The sequence below is a fragment of the Mustela putorius genome, unplaced genomic scaffold, assembly GCF_011764305.1.
Source record: "Mustela putorius furo isolate JIRA1106 unplaced genomic scaffold, ASM1176430v1.1 tig00003867_pilon_pilon_pilon, whole genome shotgun sequence".
Lineage (NCBI taxonomy): Eukaryota > Metazoa > Chordata > Mammalia > Carnivora > Mustelidae > Mustela > Mustela putorius.
In genome coordinates, this window is record NW_025422019.1 from 9,161,570 (window position 1) to 9,186,794 (window position 25,225).

Genomic DNA, 25,225 nt, shown 5'->3' on the forward strand with positions numbered 1-25,225 from the left:
TTTGATCGCATTTCACTGATAATGAGTGACGTTGAGCATCTTTTCATGTACTTGTTGGTCATTTGTATGTCTTCTTTGGAGAAATGTCTATTGAAGTCTTTTGCCCATTTAAAAATAGGATTGTTTACGATTTTTGCTGTTGAATTTAGGAGTTCTTTGTATATTCTGGGTCTTACCCCCTTTTCACCTCTATGATTTGTAAATAATCCCTCCTCTTATATAGGTTGTCTTTTCATTCTGTTAATTGTTTCCTTTGATGAACAGAAGTTTTTGAGTTTGATAAAGTGCAATTCATCTATTTTTTACTTTCGTTTTCTGTGCTTTTGATGTCATATCCAATAAATCATTACTAAGTTGAATCTCACAAAGCTCTTCCCATATATTTTATCCGAAGATTTTTATAATTTTAGCTCTTAAATTTAGGTCCTTGGTCCATTTTGAGTTCCTTTTTGTTTATGGTGTCCATCTTCATTCTTTCATATGTGGATATCCAGTTTTTTCAATACCACAGGTTGAAAACCTTTTTTCTGTTGAATGATTTTGACACCGTTGTCAAAAATCATTTAACCATATATATGAGGGTTTATTTCTGAGTTCTCTATTCTATTCCATTGGTCTATATGCCTTTCTGCCAGCACTACACTGTTTGTTTTGGTTACTGTAGTTTTGTAGTAAGTTTGAAATCAGAAAGCGTGAGACTTACTACTTAGTTCTTTCAAGATTGATTTGGCTATTTCCAGGTTTCTTGAGATTCCATATGAATTTTAGGAAGGATTTTTTCATTTCTGCAAATAATGTTATTGGGATTTTGATAAGGGTTGCATTGAATCTATAGGTTGCTCTGCATAGTATCAACATCTTAACAATATTAAGTCATCTGATCCATGAACACAACACGTCTTTCCTTTTATTTGTGTCTTTAATTTCTTTTAGCAACATTTTTTCATTTTTAGCTTGCAAGTCTTTAACTTCATTGGTTGGGTCTATTCCTGAGTGTTTTGTTTTGATTCATTTCTCTTTTCTTTTTTTAAAATTTAACTTATTTATTGGAGAGTGAAAGGAAGCACACAAGCAGGGGGAGTGGTAGAGGGAGAAGGAGAAGCAGGCTCCCTGTTGAGCAGAGAGCCAGACTTGGGGCTTGATACCAGGACCCCAAGATCATGACCCAAGCCGAAGGCAGATGCCAACCACCAAGCTACCCAGGCACTCCTTGATTCATTTCTTAATTTCCTTTTCCAGTTGTTCCTCATTAATGTACAGAAATACAACTAATTTTTGTGTGTTGACTTTGTATCTATCCTGCAACTTTGCTGAGACCATTTATTAGCTCAACAGGTTTTTTTTTTTTAATATTTAGGATTTTCTACATATAAGAGTATGTTGTCTGTGAACAGAGATCATTTTACGTCTTCCTTTCCAATTTGGATGCCTTTTATTTCCTTTTTTTTTGGTCTAATAGCTATGAGTAGGACTTCCAGGACTACTCTGTACACACATGGTGATAGCAGCCATCCTTGCCTTGTTCTTCATCTTACATGAAGATGTAAGATGTCTGTCTTTCACCAAAGAGTATAATATTCACTCTGGGCTTTTCACGTATGGATTTTATTATGTTGAGGTAGTTTCCTTCTATCCTAGTTTGTTAGGTGTTTTTATCATGAAATGTACTGAACCTTGTCACATGCGTTTTCTACGTCAGTTGAAATGATCATATGGTTTTTGTTCTCTGTTCCTGAATGTTGTGTATTACACTGACTGATTTTCATATGTTGAGCCATCCTCACCTTGCAGGAATAGATTTCATTCGGTCATAGTGTATAGTCCTTTTAATGGATTATGCTGTTCAATTCCAATTTTCCGGTATTTTGTTTAAGATTTTTGCATTATTGTTCATCATTAATATTGGTCTGTAGTTTTCTTATCATCTTTGTCTGACTTCTTTGTCTGACTTTGGTAACAAGATAATGAGAGCCTCCTAGAATGATTTTGAAGTTGTTCTCTTTTTTCTCCTTTTTGGAAGTGTTTGAGGAGGATTGGTGTTCATTCTTTAAATGTTTGACAGAATTCATCAGCAAAGCCATCTGGACTTTTCTTTGTTGGGAAATGGAAATTTTTTATTACTGACTCAATCTCTTTACTGGCTAGAGGTCTGCTCAGATTTTCTAGCCGTTCCTGCTTGTCTCAGTAGGTTGTGTGTTTATAGGAACTTAACAATTTCATCTAGTTTATGCAGTTTACTGGGGTACAGGCCATACACACCTTTTTGCAAAAGTCTTCCCTCCACGTCATGGCCTTTATTCTTGAAGTTCTTGATCTGTTGGTTATCCAGTTTCCTTTTTTTTTTTTTAATAATTTTTATTCATTTATTTGGGAGAGGGAACACAAGCAAGGGGAGTAGGAGAGGGAGAAGCAGGGTTCCTGCTGAGCTGGGAACCCGACGTGGGGCTTGATCCCAGGACCCTGGCATCACGACCTGAGCCAAAGGCAGAGGCTCAACAACTGAGCCACCCAGGTGTCCTGGTCATCCAGCTTCTCACGGTGCCTCATGGCCGGGTCGGGGACTCCTTCCCCTTTCCAGCAGACACTGTCTAGAACTAGGCTGTGCCCCAGCAGCTCTGCCTGCTACACAATACTTTTTCCCTCCTTTCACCTCCTCTGCCTCAGCCTCCTTCTCCTCTCTTCGCCTTTCCCATGTCACCTTCACAGGGCACCTGACTACTGGTGGCAATGACTGCGGAATGGGCTGTGAGCTAAAAGGGAAGGCAGCCTCCATCTCTGTTATGCGAATTTTACCTCAATGTTTAAAAAGAAAGAGGAAGAGGAGGGGAGAGGAGGAGAGGGGCCCAGGCAGACTGGGGGTGTCTGGGTGACTCAATCACTTAGCGTCTGACTTGATTTGGGCTCAGGTCATGATCTCAGGGCTGTGAGATTAAGTCTCTCATTGAGCTATGTAAGGGCTCCATGCTCAGCAGAGGATCTGTTTAACATTCTCTCTTCCTCTCCCTCTGCACCTCCCCTCCTCCACCCTGCTCGCTCTCTCGGTCTCAACATAAAATAAAAATAAGTACATAAATTAGACAGACTGTGTGACCTTGAACAAGTTACTTAATGTCTCTGGGCCTCCATTTCCAGATGTTTTTTTATGAAGTTGATGTGAAATTACAAGCGTTCATTCATGAAATATAGCACTTACTGTTATGAGGTGGGAATGAGGAGAACAAAGGATACAATGGTGAGAAAAAAGGACCACAGACTCCTCTTTAATCACTGAGGGATGTATTTTTCCACATGTAGCAGAAGCTTGCTAGGCTAGCTTCATCAAATGGGATTTGGGTTTTTTGTTGTTGTTGTTTTTTTTTTTTCCCACGTTACAGAAACTCAGAACTTGTGCAAAGTTCCAGGGTATCACCAGAGCCCAGAATCCTTCTGTCTTTCTGCTTAGCATGTGCTGTTTGCCTCATGGTCATAAAAAGGCTGCCATACCTCCAGGCGGGAGGGAAGAGTACCTGTTTCTGGCAGGCAAAAAAGTTACCAGAAGAAAGGGTGAGATGTACTGGGAAGTCTGTAAGGTGGGTTGGAGAAAGACGGAGGGACATTCTGAGATGCCCACTGGAAAGCTAGTGGTCCAGGCAATAGATTATGGTCATCTGGGCTCTTGGAAGCAGGAACTGGGAGGAGGATTCAAACGCAAGCAGCTAATTCGGCAGCTACCCCAGGAACCACCAGTAGAGGACTGGGGGGAGCTGAGGCAGAGAAGGGAAGGAGTCCCCTAAATACGGTGGCGTTATCACTATGCGCAATACAGCTAGAACTTTAACAGATGCTTGGTAACCACTGCTCAAGTGAAGACGGTTTTCCATCTTTTCCCAAGGGGCTCAAGTTGGCAGCGTTTGCCAACTTGATACTGGATACGGAGGGATGGGGGAGAACAGGATGAAGAAGGGGTGTAATGCCTTCCAAACAGGGCAAGTGATTAGAAGCCTGTCGAATGGTGCTAGCTGGCCATTCACGCTGGGGCAGATGGGCTGCATTATTGCTTGTAGGCAGTGGGGACACATTAGGAACCAGCTCAGGACACACGCCTGGGGGATGGGGGGGACAGAGGAGCTGGGATATTTACCCACCAATTCCCCATCAATTAGAACGTGCTTCTGAGGGTGGGAGCATTGATTCCCCTGCCCTCCCAACCTGCTGTCCTTGGGGGGAAAGTGGGCTCCTGTGGCTAGAGAAAGCCTTCATACAACGGGATTCAGGGGCTAACAATTTGCAAATGAGGTTGGGGTGTGCAGAAAAGATAAAGACCAAGGAGATATGAGCAAGGTCTGCTCCTGAGGAATAAGTGAAGGTGGAGAGAAGTGGACATATGAAAGACAGGTCTGGATGGTAACCCAGGCAAGACGTGATGATGAACAGCCTTGGCAGCAGGGTGCGAGGGAACGTGTCCAGGATGACTCCTGAGTGTCCCGCCTGCGTATCAGGAAGATGGGGCCAAGGAAGGCCAGGTATTCTGGGGGGAGGAGAGACAAAGATCAGGAGGTGAATGTCAGCCATGCAGAGCTGCGACTTCAGAGGAGAGCTCAGGGCTGGGGAACTCCTCTGTACAGATGGCAGGGGGGTCCAGGTTACACAATTGTCAGGAGCAGTCAAAGGCAGGAGGAAAATCGGGGAGTGCTGGGCAGTGGGGACAAAACAGTCGGATGTTGCAACGCTCATCTGTTGCACTAGGGGCAGGGATCAGATAACCTCCCACAGTCAAGCATTTCCTTCCTCTCTGCTGGCTTTAAAGCTGCTCACAGGAAGGCAGATTGTGGGGTGCCTGGGTGGCTCAGTGGGTTAAGCCACTGCCTTCGGCTCAGGTCATGATCTCAGGGTCCTGGGATCGAGTCCCGCATCGGGCTCTCTGCTTAGCAGGGAGCCTGCTTCCTTCTCTCTCTCTGCCTGCCTCTCAGTGTACTTGTAATTTCTCTTTGTCAAATAAATAAATAAAATCTTTAAAAAAAAAAAAAAAAAAGGAAGGCAGATTGTGGTCTTGCGGTGCTCACTGGGGGGCGCCATTGAGCCTGAGCCTCCTGCTTCCCTGAGCCCTCCTGCTACCCCTGACGCGGTGTCTGGAACCAGAGAGAATGAGGTACCCACAAGACCAGACCTTGGTGCTGCAGAGCTGGCAGCTGGCCTCTGCCTGCATGTCCCCCAAGGAATGCCTGAAATTCCAGCAACAGGCCATGGGTCTTTCATTCAGCCCTGAAAACTTCAGCTCTTACTGAAAGATAAGTACATAAATTAGACAGACTGTAAGGGACGCTTATTTTAGAAGAATGAGCATGTGATGTGTTTGAAGTGTCCCCGTGCTCTTCAGTGGTTCCAGGATGAAGTCCAGTGCCTAGCTTGGCCCTCATCCATGCCTTTATCTCAAGCATTTCCCTTTGGCTCAACCACACTGTCTACAGTTTCCTGAAGATATCAGATTCTCTGTGCCTCCAGGCCTTTGCACATGCTGATCCCTCTGCCACAACACCATTCCCTCTTCCTCACTCTGCCAAGCATTCTGCTTTTTAGGCTCCTCTAGGAATGATTTCCTCAATGCCCACAGGTCTGGTGCAGCTGACCTCTGCCATGGAAGGGTAGGCTCTGCTTGGGCCCTCTGTCTGCCTGCATGCTCAGCCATGCCCCGGGAGACTCCTCTATCTATGAACTGCTAGCCAGGCGCCTTATGGATGCCTACCTCCCCTTCACAGGGCTTGGGGTGGTTGTGAGTGTGCCCAGGCCCACGTTCTGGGCTGACTGATCTGGAGTCGGGGCTGGTCATCCCTTTTCCTTAAGGCTCCCACGTGCTCCTGATTGTGCACCCAGGTCTGAGAAAGCTCATGAGGGACTCTCACCCTGGTTCTGCCTCTAACCCCCATGGGAAGCCGTGGGGAAGGCCCTGAGCCCACCCCATCTTCCGGAGAGGGCTTGGGAGTTAGTATGGGAAGAGGGCTGTGCTGAGTTTGGAGTATTTAACAATGTTTGGCAAGGCCTGGGCAGGTGAGTGAGAAAGAGGCCAGGCTCCTCCCACACCCTCCCTACTTGTCCCCCTCCCGCCACCACACAGGCTCAGCCTCTTGGATCTGGCACTTTGGCCTTCCACAATTTCCATTTAGGAAAGGGCATCTGTTGCTTTGAAAGCCTAATCTAAAAGCCCTAGAGGCAGATGTCCAAGTACCCAAGCGGCTGGAAAAGTCTTCAGGCGCGCTCTGCGGAGCACTTGAAAACACAGAGCAGAGCATGCATCCCGGAGTTTGGGATGGATGTGTGGCCTAGGTGGGGGGACAGCTCCCTCCGAGATGGAGGGAGAAGAGAAACTGCAAAGGGGGCAAGCTGTTGGAGCGGTTGTCCACACCAGAACCAGGCCGGCCGAGGGCTGGGGTTAGGCCGCCTGCCCAGGTCCCTGGACCACCCAGGCCTACGGGCCCTCAGGACCTCCGGCCCTAACAAGGATCTATTCTGGCGTCTAAAGTGGGAGGGGCCAGTGGGACTCTTGGCTAGGGGCCCGGGGTTAATGGTTAAGCTGTCCTGTCCTCCCCCGGGGAGGAGGTTAATATTTGATCCCCAGACGAGTCACAGGAAATGCCACTCTCGGAGCTGTCACTGAGCCCAGCACACTTATCACAAATAAAAAATTAACTCTTCAGCTATTCCGGGTTAGGTGGCCAAGTCCTTCCCAGCATTTTGTGGGAACGTTTCAGGGTCACCCTAATAGCTGTGTGGACTGCTCTACCGGGCTATTTATTGCTCTGTTTACAGAAGCTGATACCCCCCCCCCGCCCCGCGCACACACACACACACACACACAAGCTGCCTGGTGGAAGGGCTTTGGCTCTCTGTAGGGAAGAATGTTCCAGAGAGTTGGTATCAGGAAAGGTGTGGGCTCCACAATCACAGAGACAGGTGCATTCCTCTGTCTCTTAGGGGCTGTGTGACTCTGAGCAAGACACTAATCGTCTCTGGGCCGTAGTATCCTTGCATTCCAAGTGGTGACATGCCATGCCCTTTCTCTTCTTGACTCTGCTAGCTGGTTCCCCAGTCCTGAAGAACATGGGCAGCGGGGAACAGGCTGATTTTTTTGGCAGGAGGGCTGGAGGGAAAGGAGGAAGGGGTGAATGAGTTGAAATTCACATAGTAACTTGACCATTGTAGAGAGAACAATTCAGTGTCATTCCGGACATTCACAGCCCTGTGCAGCCAGCACCCCTCCGGTTCCAAAACATTTTCATCACCCCAAAAGAAAATCCCATACCCAATAAGTAATCACTCCTCCTTGCCCCCCTTTCCTGCCCTGGAAACCACGATTCTGCTTTCTGTCTCTCTGGGTTCACTGATCCTGGATTTCTAAGTGGAATCTTACAGTAGGTGACCTTCTTTCTGTATCTGCCCTCTTCCACTGGGCAGGTTTATGAGGTTCATTTACGTCGTAGCCTGCACCAGTATTTCAGACATGCTGGCTTTTCACACAATGTTTTCTAAAATTTGTTTTATTATTATTATTTTTTTTAGATTTCATTTATTGGACAGGGTCCTGGGATGGAGCCCTAAATCGGGCTCCCTGTCATGCAATGTTTTCTAGGAAACATTCCCAGCTCCTCCTTTTCTGGATTCCCTCTGGCTCCACCCCCAGTGCCTGACACGCCCACCTTGCCCACAGCTCACCACCCCGCAGCTTCTTTCCTGGGCACAAGAGATCTTGGCTCATTTTTCAGAAACAAGTAACTTAGTTTTGTGTAACTTTTCAGGCTTTTTCTTTTTTAGTTTCCAACTTGTATAGTAAGTACCATTATTAAACCCATTTCACAGATGAGGAAAATAGAGGCACCGAGAGACTCAGGATCTCCCAGAGCTAAAACAGGACTCTCAGCCCCCATCTTTTGACTCTAAATCCTAAGGATTTTGTAGTTTGCAACTCAGACTGAGTTGTGAGTGACTGATATTTTCACTCTCCCAAGAAGGGATTTAAGAGTTAGAAATCAGGAAAAAAAAAAAAAAAAAACGACTATTGATGTCAGTTAATCTTTAAAAAAAAAAAAAAGATTTTATTTATCTATTTGACAGTGAGAGAGATAACATAAGCAGGGGGAGAGGAAGAAGCAAGCTTCCTGCTGAGCAGGGAGCCCAATGCGGGGCTCGATCCCAAGACCCTGGGATCACAACCTGAGCTGAAGGCAGACTCTTGAACAACTGAGCCACCCAGACATCCCAGTGTCAATTAATCTTTAATTAATGTAAGAGGTGGCATGAAATGAAGACCTTCAGGCCAGGTAAAGAAGAGTTATCAGGGTGGATGAGGGGGATTCTATGGGGTCAGGGTCCAGTTGCCCAGTGCCAGAGTGGGGGAAGGGCTCAGCATATAGTGCTCAAGAGCTCGCCTCAAAGAAAGCAGCCTTCAGCCTCGAAATCGAAGGGTCTTTCTTCTTACCTCCCGCAACTTCCATGCAATGTCTGAAGTATTTATTTCCCAGTCTGCTAATCCTGTTCCTCTCTCTGCTTGCATACTTTTAGTGGTGGGGAACTCACTACTCCCAACACATTTTATCCCCGGAAACGGCTTGTGTTTTGTGGTTTAAAAAGAACCCCCCCACCCAGACTGTTCAGCTCTTCCTCCCTGTGCTGGGTTTTGAAATATCTTTGCCACCTGGGACTTCAGTCCCATTGATTCTGTCCTGACCACTTCCTTGTGTGGTCCAGCCACCACCAGGAGGGCAATACCTTTCTTGACTTAATGCTACAGATCAGCTCATTAGCAAAGCCCAGAAAACCTCACCAGGTTGCCCCTTGGATGGCCAGGGTAGCCGAGAAAGGCAAAGGGAGACAGGATGAGGCCAGGGAACAGGCAACTGCAGGGGTCCCTGAAACACTGAGGGGTCTTGGGGAGGAGACAGGTGAATGGCGGTGAGCAGGGACGGGGGGCAGGAGGCACTTGAGAGATGGATATAGCAGCTCTAGGTAAGAGGAGAGGGTTATCACAGAAGTAGAAGCTAGGAGAGGACCAGAGGGGCAAGGCATGAGGGAACTTGGGTTCCCTGGTGACTTCCATTAGCCGGGAAGTGTGCAGGGAGTTTGGAGGGACAGAGGACACCCTGCCCACCCCAGCAGGGCCTTGGGGGGCCTGGCTTGGTCCTGGCCCCATGGCACTGCAGCCTGACACATAGCTCCGGGAATAGTCCCAGGTTATCGTCAGGTCATCTGAGCTCATTTATAAATAAATCAAGGACAGATGCTCCCCTCTGGGTGGACACAGGGCAGACATGCAGTTAGCAGATGACTGGCTGTATGCCAGGCACTGGGCTGGGTGGGGATGGAGAGATGCCCCAGGCCTGGTCCTGCCCTCTTGGGTCACTTTTATCTGCATTTCAGCCCCCTCCCCATCGCCAGATCTGTCTCTGGGCCACCTCTCTATGGCACAGTGGGTGATTCAGGACAGCAGGACTATGGGACAGAGGGAGCAGAGGTCACTGAGCCTTTGCTTGGGGCCTGGCCCAGTGCCAGGGGCTTCACAAGTATAAAGGAGACCAATCTTTATCCATCAACTCTAGTGGGCAAAAACAACTTTCTCCGTTTTCTGGACCTTTCATTCTGATTCCACTCTCCTAGGACGGGATAACCTAAGCCTTGGTATTTTCTGGATCTTCCCCACAACTTGGCTGGACTATCAGAGATTCACATGGCACCGCTGTATCTGGGGGAGCCCAAGTGGTCTTGAGCTTGGCTCTACAGGGCGGTGGCCAACAGACTTCTGGACTCCTCTGGGAAGCGTGGGCTCTGCGAGGCTCTCCGTGGTCCTGCTGGTCCAGGCAGGTCCCTACAGCCATTTCTCCTCTGGGCTACCCCACCATCCAGGGCTGGCCGGGCAGCAGGGTACTCAAGTCTTTTTCTGGAACCTTATAGGTCCTGCTCATTGCGTGCCCTCCTTACCTCCCCAGTCCAAGGGAAGTCTTGCTCCTTTTATGTTTTCTGCCAAGCATTTTGTTTACACCAGAATTCTTGTCCCCACCCCACTCCCACCAACTCACCCCCGTCCCCACCACAGCCTTTGGAAACCCAAGCCAGGAAGATTCCAAGTTTATCTGCCCACTTCTGAGAATGTGAGCCAACAGGCCGAGGAGGAAGGACAAAAAAGGGGGAGGGGGCGGAATGGAGATTAATAGATCAGAAAATATTCTCCTGCACACACAAATCGTTTAATCCACACCAAAATCCTGGGGGAATGTTACTATGCCTGTTTTACAGATGAGGACACTGAGGCTCATAGAGGAGGTAAGAGGCATGCTCAAGGGAGATTTGTGTCCAAAACTCACTCTATCTCCACCATGACACTGCTTCAGCTCAGGCTCCAGTGCTGTCCTCCGTGGCTACGGGCACTTGGTAGGCACCCCCTACCCCCCCAGATGGCATTTGTGGGCCAACATTGTCTTGTCTCTCCACTCAGAACATCCCCAGCCTTCCATCCCCGCCCTCCAGCCAGACAGTGTCCATCAGCAATGGTGAAGAGCTACCGCTCACGCTGCTCTGAGCCCTGCTTGCCCACACAGCAGCTCATCTGTAGGCATTCTAGCCCTGCCTTTCTGGAGGCAGTGACCCCTCCCTACTGGCTCAGTGAACCGGACCCCCATCTACAAAGCTCCTCCATCCCTTATCTCATTGGACACCTCCTCACCCGCAGTTCAGGCAACGAGCTCCGGGGCTCAAGATCTAAACCCACCAGGAGCCCGCAGCAACCCAAGTTCTGAGCCCCCAGAGGAGCCCCAGAAGGGCTAGTGCCAGGACGCCCTCCTGTCCTCCCATCCCTGCCGCACCTGTGCTGGCCTTCCCCCTACTCAGAGCAGGAGCCTGGTGGGAAGTGGGAGCTGAGGCCCTCCACTCACACCCTCCACTCACACCCTAGTGCAAAGCAGGTCCCTGCAAGCATCTAGGAACCACGCAGTACCAGCCGGCTTCCCTGGCCACGGTCCCTCCAGCCCAGCACACCACCTGTACTGCCTGTCTGAATGTTTTCTCTTTAAATCAATGGACTTTGCTTTTCATCATGTCGTGCATTACATCTTGGGCTCATTCATCCTTCCTAACCGCAACTTCATACCCTCTGGCCAACATCTTCCCATCTCCCCCAACCCCAGCCTCCTGGTGACCATTCTACTTTCTGCTCTGATGAGCTTGAATCTTTCACATCCCACATGGGAGTGAGATCACGCGGCATTTCTCTTTTTGCGTCTGGCTTGGCTTATTTGGTGGTGTCCTCCACGTTTATCCGTGTTGTCACAAGGGCAGGATTTCGTTCTTAAAGGCTGAGTAATATTGCACGGGGATCCTCCTTACCCATCATTGTTCGATGGACACATAGGCTGTTTGCAACCTTGGCGACTGAAAACGATGCTGCTGTGGACGTGGGAGTGCAGATATCTCTTTGAGGTCCTGATTTCTTTTCCTTGGGGTATATACCTAGAAGCAGGAAGGCTGGATCACGTTGTAGTTCTGTTTGTATTTTTTGAGGAGCCTCTGTGCTATTTTCTATGGCGGCTGCACCAGTTTACATTCCCCCAACAGCGTACAAGGGTTCTCGCCCCACTTTTTAAAAATTAATCTTTTTTTCAAATAAAAAGAAAGAGAATATGAGCAGGGGGTAGGGACAGAGGGAGAGGGAGAATCTCAAACTGACTCCAGACTGAGTGCAGAGCCCAACATGGGGCTTGATCTCCAGACCCTGAGATCATGACCCGAGCCGAAATCAGGAGTCAGGAGCTCAACCAACTTCTTCAACTGACTATTTTTTAACTTAACCTCCTTTTATAATAATATATGTAATATTATATATATATATATAATATAATATAATATTACTATTATTATAATATATAATATTAATAGCTATAAAATCACAGATGTGATATGCTCATCTTATAACTGCTTAATACATATTAAATTCTCTTTTTTTTTTTAAACAAATGTGCAACTGTCAGGGTGCCTGGGTGGCTCAGTTGGTTAAGTGCTGCCTTTGACTCAGGTCATGATCCCAGGGTCCTGGAATCAAGCCCTGCATCAGGCTCCTTGCTCAGCAGGAAGCCTGCTTCTCCCTCTCTCTCTCCCTCTGCTTGTGTTTCCTCTCTTGCCGTCTCTCTCTGTGTCAAATAAATAAATAAAATCTTTTTTTTAAAAAAGTGTAACTATTAAAATGAAAAGCATTCAACCACATACCAGCTAGAAGAGCACGCCACCAGGGATGGGCTCCTCGCACTGGGAGCACTAGGTCTGTTCCCAGCATCGAGGCTGGAAGAGGACATCACCCCTATCACAGCGTGCCACTGTGTTCAGGACATGAGCAATGTCACGTGGAGGCAGAAGCACCAGTCTGCTGCAACCAAGGGTCAGCCCGGAGGGTGTGATACCAGTGCCACCGGTATCAGCTCTGTCCCCCTGCACCTATGTCTGTTGGCCTCTTGGAGCCTGGATTCCTCATTTCCATCACCTCTGGTGGGGCAGTGACCTTACCCTACCCCTGCAGGCTCCACAGTGTCCCATGCACCTCCAGCCTTTTCTCTCTGCAGGGTTGATACAGAAGGCGTGACAGTGAACCGGCTATCAGGGGACCCCACTCACCTTGAGGAGAGCCTTCTCCCCCTTGCCACCAGCCCCTCTTCTGCCACCTACTGTCAGCACCAAGGCAGTGTCCCTATGAGCCCAGCCTCACATGACCCAGGTCAGGAAGCCTGCCATCTGTCTGGCCAACTGGACGGGGGCTATCTAGCCTCACGGGCAGGAGCCGTGGACCCCCATTCCCTGGCTGACCTGGTGGGGCGACCCTGAATTCATTGCTCCCAAAGTGATGAAAGAGGCTCCTGAATCCTTCCAACTGCTTCTCATACAAGACATGTGGCTCCTTGTAAATGAGGCAACCTGCTGTCACAGGGAGACTTCTGCAGAAGGAGCAAGGACAGCCTCATCCTCCAGGCTCAAGTCAAGTAGACAGACACAGTGGGTCACAGTAGGCTGAGGTTGCCGTCCCAGGAGCATCTGGGAGGCCAGGGTCGCAGGGACCCTGCAAACTCGGGCAGCCCCTGCTCAGGTCTGGGGAGCAGCGTCCCCAGCGGCTGGAATGTGGACGACCAGTTGCCTGGATGGTGGCAGAACCCTGCCTGGGTGCTCTGTGGCGCGCTCAGACAGAGGTCCAGCCCCTCCTCTTTCAGGGCTCACTGTGAGAGTCGGGGTGAAGGAGCAGAGACATGCTAGGGGCTGCTCATCTCCCACATTCCTCGAGGGACACAGACCCTGGTCCTCAGTCCCAAGATGCTTCCACTGTCCTGGGGAAGCCCCGTCCAAGCCCTGCCTCTGTGTGCAAGCTCTCTCCCACTCCATACCAGCAACCTAGTCCCGGGGCCACAGTCTGTCTGTCACTCAGGGGCTGCCCTGCCTCCAGAGCCCCGCATCCTGACCTCACACTTCCTCTCTCTCCCCCCATCCCTCTGGGGGCAGGCCCCCTTCAGCCCCTCTCTCTGCATCCTCCCTCTTGCCCTCCTGGGCCAACCCCACCCCCTGGATCCCCACCAGCTCTTGGCTCCTCTCCAGTTCCCCTAGCCTGGCTCCATGAGGAAGGCTCTTGGAAGCTGGGGTTGGTGCCCCTAAGAGATAGGGCAGGTGGCTAAAGCCTGGGAGGTGGCACAGAGCAGGGTAGCTAGACAGCCACTTTCCAGCCCCTGCATTTCCCCGCTGTGTGACTCCAGAAAATCCTTCTCTTCTCTGTGTTATCGCTTCATTCATAAAACAAGGACAGGGCCAGTTGCCGTGGAGCATTGCGGTGGGTTAGATGAGCTTACATGTGTGAGAGCACAGGGTGACGGACTCCCACTAGCACCAAAGCCCAGCTGGCAGGCAGAGGACTGGAAGGCCAGGACCCCAACAAGGAATTCAGAAGTCAGTGATCTGACCAAAGCCTGTTCCAAGGAATGCATATGGGGAGCGGCCCAGCCCCCTCCCAACACCAGTTAAATCAGGATCCCTGGATGCAGGGCCCAGTTCTATGTGTTCTGGTGCCTGGGTGGCAGCTCAGTCGGTTAAGCAAATGCCTTCAGCTCGGGTCATGATCCCAGGGTCTGGGATTGAGCTTCAGGTAGGGCTGTCTGCTCAGTGGGGGAGCCTGCTTCTCCCTCTCCCTTCTGCTCCCCCCTGCTTGTATTCTCTGCGTGTGAGTGTGTGTGTGTGTGTGTGTGTCAAATAAATAAATCTTTAAAAAAAATAAAATAAAGCTCCCTAGATGGTTACCCTGTGAGGCCAGGCCAGAGCCCTGCTGTCGAGTCTAATGCAACCGGAGGCCAAGAGGTGTTCTGTCTTCTGTTCTAGAGAAATCCAGAGCTGCCCTGGTGAGTGGTGAGGCTTATACGAGATAACATGTGTTCTCTCCTTCCTTCATGCCTTCAACATGGGCGATTACTGTGTAGATGTCAAAGATAAAAGGGCACATTGGACCCCACTGGTTCCTGATCTCAAAGAGTCAGTCCCTAATGGGAAAGGCTAGCAGGCTAGAGTGCTGGGGATGGTGACAGGCGGTGGGGGAGGCCCTTTGCCCATGCTGGCTCCCTGTCTAACACTGCTGCTCCTCTTGGCAGGTTGTAAGGGACTGTGGGACAACATGAGCTGCTGGCCGTCCTCTGCACTGGGACAGATCGTGGAAGTGGGATGCCCCCAGTTCCTCCGGATGTTCACTGGCAGAAATGGTAACTGCTCAGCCTGGGGGTCTTGGCTGCGAGGCAGTGGGTGACCCTCTGGCTGGGGCCTTGGCCTGGAGGCCAAGAACCTCTGGGGACAAGCGATGAATGGAATGGTGAGAGGTGGTCTTTCCTGAGGACTGAAGGCCTGGCTTGGGGGTGTGGGGTGGGCTTGATTCAAAGGGTCCCAAGGAAGGGGGCCAGGAGGCAATGTGCTAGGAAGTGATAGAGGAGACTGGGCTTGCCTCTCTCAAACCCACATCCCCATTTGGGCTCCCCTACTTCCTTCTATGTTTCTGCCCCGTTAGCAACCAGAACCCTTGCTCCAGCCCCCACGTCTGGGTGCCGCAGGGACACAGCCTAGCTTTCCAGAACACTTCCTTTCTATGTGTCCATTCTGCCAGGCCCAGCTGATAGACTGTGCCCTCTCTGAAAGCCCCTTGCCTCCCGGGTCATCTCTTGCCTGAGGAAAACTGCAGTTTACAAGGATTTTCTTAATTTGAGGCAGGGAGAGAGGGAGACGGTCTCAGACAGGGGACGTTCGGAGACTAACTCGGGCTCACACTCCACCACATGCCAGTAATTTTTATATACACGGGCTCACTGAACCATCACAAGTCCCCTGCCAATGACAGACCTTGACTCCTCTTCTTGACCCAGGAAGGAGCAACAGTAACAGGGAGTTAAGAGGAGTTAACCTTAGCACATTTCCTAAGCTTCACAGCTAGAAGATGGAGAAACTAAGATTCAAACCCAGATTTCTCCAACTTCAAAAGCAGTACCCTGTCATCGATGCCGCGGTCAAGGAGGGACTACAGCCTTGTGGTGGGGGGTGATGCTAGGTGGAGGCAAGGTAATTTCACAGCCTTTGGTCCCCGTCCTCCATGAGGTCATTTAAAGTCTAAAGTCTGCCACTCCCTTCCCCCATCTATGTGGGGCAGGAAATGCTGGCTAATGAAACCAGAAAAGAGGTCTTCACACTAAAACCCACGAGCGTCTCAAAGCCAGGTAAGGAAAGAATGGATGACCAGCGAGGAAATCAAGACCATGCAATGTGGGAGAGGAGTGTAAATTGCTCGCTCCATAATTCTCTAGTACGTGTGTGCACACGCATGTGCACACACACTCTCAATCTGGGGAGCACACTGAGGTAGCTCCCTGTCCCACTCAGTCTTATAGGTGCACCAGGGAGACAGGTCTGAGTCCCGAATCTCCACTTACTGCTTGGATAATGCCCACTTGCTGAAACAGACAGAGGTCCCAAATCTCAAAGCCTTCGTACGTATGTACAATGTCTGCCCACCTAACATGCAAACCAGCTGCTCTTGATTAGCCCCAGGCCTGAATGAGCCTGCTTCTGCCCACATGGCCTCTGCCAGAACTCAGTCCTGGTGACACCAACCTGCAAGGGACGAGGGAAAGTGTGGTCCAGCCAGGTTTCAAGGCCTGAGAAAGTGTGGTCCAGTCAGTTTCCAAGGCCTGAGAGCCCTAGTTACCCATTCTCAGCCTTGATTTTCTCATCTGTAAAACGGGAGCATAAACAGGACCAGTCTATAGAACTGTGCTTGGAAATGAATTTTATTTTATTTTATTTTTTAAAAAATATTTTATTTATTTATTTGACACACAGAGGTCACAAGTAGGCAGAGAGGCAGGCAGAGAGAGAGAGGAGGAAGCAGGCTCTCTGCCAAGCAGAGAGCCCGATGGGGCTCGATCCCAGGACCCTGAGATCATGACCTGAGCTGAAGGCAGAGGCTTTAACCCACTGAGCCACCCAGGCGCCCCTGGAAATGAATTTTAAATATCTTCCTTCATCCTTTCTCTTCCTCTCTTCTCCCTTCTTGCCTTCCCCCTCCCCACCTACACACAGGTGCCAGCAAACCGACCAACAGTCTTTTTCTCCCACTGTGACCCTTCCATGTCTATGTCTGCGGTCCATGGAGCTCCCAACACATGAGATTAATCCGCACATGACTGACCCAAGGCAACATGTTGGTCAGGTTCGAGGACAGGACCAGATCCTGGACTCCCTGTCCAGTGCTCCTCCCTTGCTGACCGAGTTCTCCAGTTGGAGGGACTTGAAGCTCTCCTCCTTTCCCAGTCTTCCCTTCACAGCCCTCCCAAAGCCGAAGTGCCTCTGCATCCCCCATCAACGTCGCTTCTACCTTTCTTCAGAAGAGCCAGCCAGAGCCTTGCTCCTAGCCAAATCCTACCCAATCAACTGCTAGAATGCCTGTATGCCTCTTTAACTAGCAGCCCACTGACTCCCTTTTGAGGACCCCCAACCCTTTAACTGCTCCAGACCCACGGTGTTCACCCAGGGGTGCAGTCCTACTTTTTCCTGCTGTAGGGAAGGAAGTTGGGGTGGTCTGCCTGCCACTGCTGCAGTTTCTTCTTCCTGCCACACAGTGTCGCTGTGGAACTTCAGGAGCCTCCTGTCTGCCCCTTCACAGGGAGACCCGGCTTGCTGAGGCTTCTGAACTTACCGCTCCTGGGCCACTCTGTTCATACCCAGCCCCCAGCCCAGGGCACCAGCCAGCCCAGCAGCATGGGTCAGGACCAGTCCCGCCTGAGTTAGTCACCAAGAATCATCTTCCTACCACCACCTTTCTTCCCCATAGATCCCAGAGCCCTGGTCTCCTCTCCGGAAGGAGGGCTCCCCTCAGTAGTGTCCCACAGGACCCCAGGGCTCCCCAACCCAACCCAGAGAGGAGTGCCCTGTGAGGACTGGTGTTTTGGACCGACCCTTCCTTTTGAGAGAAGAAAATAATAATAATAAATTAATAATTTCCCAGGGTGCCCACTATGGGGCCCAGACAGAATGGCTAAGTGCCTCCCAAAACTGCAGGCTGGAATCTGCCCTCAGATATTTTTCTGTGTGTGCCAAGGTCTAGAATGTTCTTTCCAGGATGCATTCCTTTGATTCTTTACGGGGCACTGGTCTTCCAGAGTCCCTTGTTAGAAAACACGCTTCTCAGGCAGGGTCAGGCCTTCTTCTATCTTGGGATTGGAGCCTTAACACAGTGGAGGTCCCTAACCTGATTAGGGTCCTGGAGCCTTTTGAGAATTGGGTAAAATCTTCAGATGTACAGATGTATATGCACAAAATATTGATTGTACCTTCAGGGGCCCTTGAGGTGTACACTGCCCTGAACCTGGGTAAGCAAGGGCCCCTGTCCTATTAGGAATGAAGCCCGGGGCAAGTGGGTGGGGTTGAAGGGCTCTCCAGAGAGAGCCCAACCCTTGTCTCCTCTGCAGTTCTGCCAAGAGCCTGGTCAGCAAAGGGCACTGCTTCGTTAGCCACACCGGGCGCCCGGCCTGGGTCACATGCAGCATCTGTCTGGAGAATCCCACTGGGTCAGTGAGGAGAAGGCCCCAAAACGGGCAGCCCAGCCCAGGCCAGCCTCTAGGGACACACGAATAACTGGTTCTGGGCCCTGGGGAGTTTGCGTTCTCTTAATTCAATTTCCCATCCAACCAAACTGAAGTTGGAGGCCCCTGCTTTCCCGTCTGACACGCTAGCTCCCTTGACTGAACTGTAGAAGTCTTGCACCCCGCCCCCTAAATTCCATGCCTCCAAGCCCCACCACTGAGGTCTATTTTGGAAAGGCGGAAAGGAGGAGGGAGTCACACTGTGGGGCTCGCTGGGCCAGGCACCAGGCTGGGCACTTACTGGTGCTATCGGGTTCCTTGCTCAGTCCTGCAGTGTGGGTGACTATTGTCACTGGGCACAGAGAAGTAAGGCATTGAAGCTCACACCCAGGTGACCAAGGGGTGGGGGGGCTGAGTTTCCCACTTAGATCTGGCTACTTGGAAGCCTGTACTCCAGGTCTCAGGGGCTTTTGGGGGCCAGGCAGACCCAGATCCGGAAGGTCAGAAAGCCAAGGTCTCCTGGTGCTAGAAGCTGCCCCCAGGGGCCAGGGCCAGGTGGGAGGGAGGCACAGGGAAGAGTCACATCCTGGCTGGACTCTGATGCCCAATTCTGGGCCTTGGTTTTCTTGTCTGGTAAATAAACCAGCCGTGCCTCCCTCCCTGAGTGCTGGGAGGATTAGCTCAAAATCTGGAAACGAGCATAGTGGCTGGTTCTAGAAATGCCAGCCATCATTTTTGAGTTCAGTGGAACCCATGTGACCCTGAACCCTGTGAACCAGTGGTCCAGACCCGAGGCCTGTCAGAAAGGAGCATGCAAGGCCAAAGCAGGGTGGCTGGGGCCCCTACAGGGGGTACGAATTTGAGCTGAGGGAGTGTCAGAATTCCTATCTCCAGGGGTGTGACCAGGCACACTTGTGTGCCTGCCACACCTGCAGCAGCCAGATGCGGGGGTGGGAGGGTGGGGAGGTGCGGGGTGGGCCCCAGGGCCTGAGAGACCCTTCACGGGGGCTGGGCCTAGGGGCAGCCAGCTGTGCTGGGGAAAGGTAAGGGGAAGCTCTGTAGGGGTGGGGACACAGAGTCCAGTGGAGGATTGCTGCTGGGACCAGAGGGTACTGTGACATATGTCCTGCCCTCCCCCCTGTATGCGGAGCCCTGTGTCTGGCAAGGAGGGACATGGGGATGGACGAGGCTATGGGACCCCGGGGGGGGGGGCAAGTAGTGCTTGGAGGCTAACAGGGTTATTTGTTCAGAGCTGGGCTGGTTTGTAAATCGAGGCCTCGGTGGTCCGCAGGTCTGTCTCTCTCTCACCTGTGCACACACGTCCGCACCCTTGCACTTTCTAGGGCTATCTCCCTACTTTCCTCTTCCACCACTCTTTTTTTTTTTTTTTTTAAGATTTTTATTTGTTTATTTGAGAGAAAGCAAAAGAGAGATCACAAAGTGAAAAGGAGAAGCAGACTCTCTGCTGGATGGGGAGCCTGATGCAGAGCTTGATCCCAGGACCCTGAGATCATGATCTAAGCTGAAGGCAGAGGCTTAACCGACCAAGCCACCCAGGCATCCCTTTCCTGCCTCTTCTTACTGACCCTTACATAGTCTTCAAGGACCAGCTGAGCCGATTGGGAGTGGACTGTGTGGTTCAGAGAAAGGCAGCCAGGGCTGAGCGATGGGGAAATGCCAGGCCGCCCCTAAGGCGTGGCTGAGGGTACCTGGGACCCCAGGCCATCTGTCCCGTGTTCCCAGTGTTCACCTGCAGGATGTTTGGCTCCCACAGGTTCCATGTTTCGAAACTGCACACAGGACGGCTGGTCGGAAATCTTCCCCAGGCCTGACCTGGCCTGTGGGGTTAATGTGAACGACTCATCCAATGAGAAGCGGGTAAGCCTGTCTGCAAGTGAGAAGATAGAGTGGAGCCAGCCCTGGGTCAAGATCAGGGGACCGGGAGCTGCTCTTGTTACCCACCCCACCCCACTCATCATCCGGGGCTCCCTGGGCCTACCTCAGTGCCCTGGTGACACAGCCCAGAGATGGTTAATGAAGACCCGGGCACAGGCACAATAAGAACTGCCCTATAAGAATGAGAAACTGTAAGAACGAGAAAAACTGTAAGAACAAGACTGGGGGTGATTTAGTCATGAAACTGAAAGAAAAGCAACCCACTGGTTAAACACCTGGAGTCAGGGTGCTGAGTCTGAACCCTGACGGTGACCTTGGCGGGGGTTGGGAGGACTTAACTTCTCTGTGCCTCAGTTTTTCCATCAGGGAGATGGGCTGATTATGGTTCTGACCTCACAGACTTGCCAAGGGAACCAAACGAGGTAATCCAGGAAAGTGCTGAGAAGGGTGCCCTGCCAGAAGAAATACTCAATAAATGTTGTCTCTCAGGGCTTCTCAGGCTCTGAGGGGAAAGAGCGAGCTGCATGTTGCTGGGCAGGCCTGGTAAGAGAGAGGACACTGAGCAGTGTGCTGAGCTTCTCCAGGTGCCTCCAGAGGCCTCCCCTAAAGTGGCCATTAGTATCAGAGCTTTGCATCCTGACTTTCCCTGCCTAATTCGTAAATGTCCTTCGAGACTCCACTCTAGCCCACTGACTCCAGAAAGCCCTTTCTTCCCACCTCCCCACTCTCAAGAAGGGCTTTCTTGATATGCTGTATTGGTTTCCAGAATGTTACCTGCTACGTTGAACGAAATTGTCGTCATGTGCCATGGGGATTCAACTCGCTCACTAAAATGTGAGCTCTTCAAAGCCATGAACTCACTTAACAAACATGTATTAAGCGCTGACTGTGAGCCAGGCATGGGTCTAGATTTAGAGATATCGCAGGAACAGATCAGAATCTTACTCATTTCCAGGTCCCAAGGCCCCAGCACAATGCTTGGCACTTAACTAGGTGCCCAATGAATGTCTGTTGTTGTCTGAACACCTGCCATGTGCCGGTTCCTGGATACATGATGACACTAAATCCTCAGAAGGATTCATCGTAAGATCATTGTTTTCTCCATTTTGCAGATGAGGAGACTGAGGCTCAGAATGATAAAGGAACACGCTCAGAGACTAGCAGAGGCAGGAGTCAAACCTAGTTAGTACCCAAAAGAACCTGAGTCCTTCCTCTAGCTCTTGCTGCCCCCCTGGTATGGTGCGTGTCCCCTGGGAGATGGGCTTTTGCAGCCTCGTGGGCTAAACTCCCCAGTGGGAATCCTGACAGGCTTGCTGGTCCCTTGGAGGATGGGGTGAGGGCATGTGAGAGAAGCATGAGGAGGAGCAGCAGAGGGAAGGGAGGAAGGATGAGGTTGGAAGACAGACCATACCCACTTCTGAACTCTTTTCTGGGACTTTCTCCAGCCAGTCAGTCCTGCTCTGTACAAGGAAGAGTGGGTGGGGGACCAAGGTGGAGACTTGGGTTTCTTCCCTCCGGGGTTTGTCATCCAGTTGGGGGACACATGTGAGGTCTTCAGGTCTGGTCAGAGCAGGGTACTTTCATAACGAGACCCGGCAAGGATTGCTCAGTGGGGACAGAAGGTTTCAGAGAAGTGGATGGGCCCTGACCCCTGCAGATGACCATTTCCATCACTGACTTACACAAGGGCAGGAAGTTTATGTGATCACATTGGCAAAATCCATAAAATTAAGAGAGAATGTTCTAATGATGGATGGCAGCACAGAGGTTCAAAAGGATGCCCTGGGCTGCGAGAAACAGAAATTTGCAACTTGGGTAATAAACAGATGTGGCTCATGTAACTGGGGGTGCAGAGAACAGGCTTCAGAATTCTTTCATAAGGCAGTACTCAGAAGCTGCCAAAGGGCCAGGTTCTTGCCATCTCTCCTCCTGCTATCCTGGTGGCTTCCTCTCAAGGCTGCCACCTCTCGACGTGGGATGATGGCCATTGGCGATGACAGCCACATATTCCCCCATGCCTGCTTGTCCAGGTGGAGGGACAGCCTGACTTCCTATGGCTCCTTCCCAAGAGCAAGAAAGCTTCTTCACCCAAACCTCAGCAAACTTGTCCTCCCATCGCACTGGCCCAAAGTGACCGGAGCCTGCCCACCCCTGCCACCATCCCCGGCAGAGGGATGGGACACAGGATTGGCCTCGGCCATTGGTTCTCAAACCTTTTGGCCGTTGGACCCTTTTACATTCTTAAGAATTACTGAGGACCCCAGGGAGCCTTTGGTTTTGTGAGCAATGTTTACTGAAATCACATCGGAGACACTGTCAGCTTTAGACTCATCAGCTAGGGAACAAAACCCAAGGCCTTAACCATGATGTTCATCCAGGGCAGAAACTGTTAAAATCCCAAAACAAGGACCTGAAATTTAACAAATGTAAATGCAAAGTTTGGACTTAATTCAGAATATTTATTGGCCAAGAATAGTGGAAAGGAGAACTACCTTGGCTTCAGCTCACATAAAAAATTTTAAAAATGTAAAAAAAAAAAAAAAAAAAAAATCCCTAAGATCAGAAAGGTTTTCAAGCCATGTAATTTACTGTTGCCTAGATGCTGGTCCACGGGCTTTGTCCCTCACTCAGAGATCTGAGTCATCCTGTCTCTTACTGTTGAAATGTCTTTTCTCTTCTGATCAAACGATGATGGAAATGAGCACTTGTTGGCTGTCTTTTCTTCAATTTCCTTACTTGGCACGCGCCGCTCTATTCACCAACAAAAGCCCACAACAGTGCACACAGATTGGCAGAAAGGACCAGGCTGCTGCTTGGGTAAATAAAATGGGGCTTGCTTACCGAGAGTGGAGGTTGGCATCCTGTGGCCCTTGAGCCAAATCCAGCCAACCACCTGCTTTTGTAAATAAAATTTTATTGAGACATAGCTATGGCCATTTATACCACAAGAGCGGAGCTGAGTATTTGCCAAAGCCCAAATGGCACCCAAAGTCTAAGACGCACATTATTTGTCCCTTTACAAAAAATGTCTGCTGAGCCCTGATCTAGAGGATGTAGAGGGAAGGTGGCCCAGTCAGGAACGACAGCAGAGAGATGGGCAGTGTGATCCAGGACAGACAGCAGTGAGGCTCCTGGCCCCCACGCCCTCCTGGGGGGAGTCCCTGTTGCAGATGTGGAGGGCAGGTGCACTAAGGGCACATCAGGGCTCCTGGGAGCAGGGCTCCTTCTGGATCAGAACTTACACACATAATGCAGGGACAAGTGCAGCTGGCTGGTGTCCTGAGGGTTCCCTGGCAGGCAGTCAACCTAGCCACAGGACAATGTGGAGCTTTCAGCCAGAACACCCCATACTGTCACCCCGTGCCTCATCGTGCTGTCACAGACTGGCCCAAATCTGCTTCTGAGCTGAGAGTGGCAAAACTAGGGGATCCTAGGAGTGAGGCTCGTGCCCTCGGGGCTGGGGCTCCTCCTGCTCGTGCAAGATTATAAGCTGACACATCATGGACCCTTTTATTTCTCAACATTTGACTGCCCTTTCATGTCCCAAAGTCAAGCCACCATGAATCTAGGGCAACCTACTGTCCTTTTGGCTCTCTTCTTCATTCCTGAGAGGTGGCTCCTGGCTTCTGGGATCGCCGTCATACCAGTGGGGAAGCTCAATGACACATGGCAGCCATCCCATCAAAGGTTGCCTCTTGCTCTCAGAAAATCTTTGGTCACTCTGAGTCAGACTTCTTTTGGTTAGCTCCCTCCCCTTGGAGCCCACACAGTGGGTCTTAGGCCTCTACCTGTCAATTGTTCCAATACTCTTCTTGCCTAAGTTTGCTCGTTTATTTCCTCGGGGTATAATGTACCCAGTTTTTCATGCACTCTTCCCTCCTCCAGAAATGTTCCAGTTTATTCCTGTGCCTCTTAAAATAGCACACCCAGAACTGGACGAAACACTCCAAACGTTCCCATGTTGCCTGCTGTCCTACAGCACTCCGTTATCATAACTGAGAATAGGTCTAATTTTTTTTTTAAGCTCCTCCTTTATAACTCATACTTCTTACTGCAATCTTGGATCCGTGACTCATGTTGAAGGGTGGGTGATGGGGCTGGGGGATGGAGGTGGGAAAAAATCAACATCTTCTGAGTGTCTTGTAAGTGCCAGCCATTGTCTAGATACTCTACCTCATACTTTATTTGTTCTTCCAACAAGCCTGCAAGGTAGATATTACCCCCATTATGCAGATGAGGAATCTGAGGCTCAGAGAAGTTAAGTAATTTGCCCAAGGTCACACAGCTGGTGAGTAACAGTCTTGGGTTTGGAAACCCTGTCTCTCGGCTCTGAAGCCTGCATTCTTTCCCTGCAGTAAACTTCTTAATACCATGGAGCTTGGGCCATTTGAACCTCAAGTCATTCTCATAGGAACAGCTGTCAGCAAGGTTTCCCCAATACTATTCTTGTGCCTCCCTTTTTTAAAATTAATTACCTTTTTATTCTGGTTATAAAATAGTACTTATCCACTGGAAAGAAATGAAAAGTATAGAAGTACAAATAAAAATAACAACTCTCTCCACAGACTTATCATCCAAAGTTAACCATTATTAACATCTAACACATCTTTTTAAAATCTTGTGGTCTATGCATGTATGTGATTGAACCACACAAAATGGCTGATAGTCAATCATTTGACCTACAAAAAAGGCAATTTCACGTAATTCAACTTAGTATTTTTTTAAACATATAGCAGGAATCATACTGTATCTAGAAAATATGTATTCCACCTTTTCACTTAACATTACATTCTTAGCATGAGCTGACATCTGTTAAAACTCTCGGTAAACAACATTTTAATGGTGGCATACATCAAAATAATGATTTAAAATAATTCAGTTAATTGTTCTGTTGTTGGACGTTTGAGTGTTTTTCATCACACATCATTCTGTGGTGAACATCTTGATGTATAAATATGCTTTTCCTTTTGTGCTTATTTCTTTGTGTGTGTGTGTGCGCGCCTGCTAACTTCTTAGAATTCCCAGAGGTAGAAAGGAGGTCAACAGGAATGCACATTTCAAAGATTCTTGATATATGCTACTTTTTATTTTTAAAGATTTTTTAAAATTTATTTGTTTGACAGAAGGAGAGATCGTAAGTAGGCAGAGAAGAGGGGGTTGGGGGGGAGCAGGCTCCCTGCTGAGCAGAGAGCCCCATGCAGGGCTCAATCCCAGGCCCCTGAGATCATGAC

At 50.0% G+C, this 25,225-nt stretch overlaps 1 protein-coding gene across 2 annotated transcripts in view; it reads left to right on the forward strand.

The window, feature by feature from the left end:
* Positions 1–25,225, forward strand: part of SCTR (secretin receptor) — a 75,773-nt gene that overhangs the window by 22,569 nt on the left and 27,979 nt on the right. For both annotated transcript variants that reach the window (XM_004759759.3, XM_013060084.2), the window contains exons 3-4: positions 14,628–14,735; positions 19,873–19,976. In XM_004759759.3, the coding sequence (XP_004759816.1) occupies positions 14,628–14,735; positions 19,873–19,976 (212 nt within the window). The remainder of the gene's footprint in view (positions 1–14,627; positions 14,736–19,872; positions 19,977–25,225) is intronic.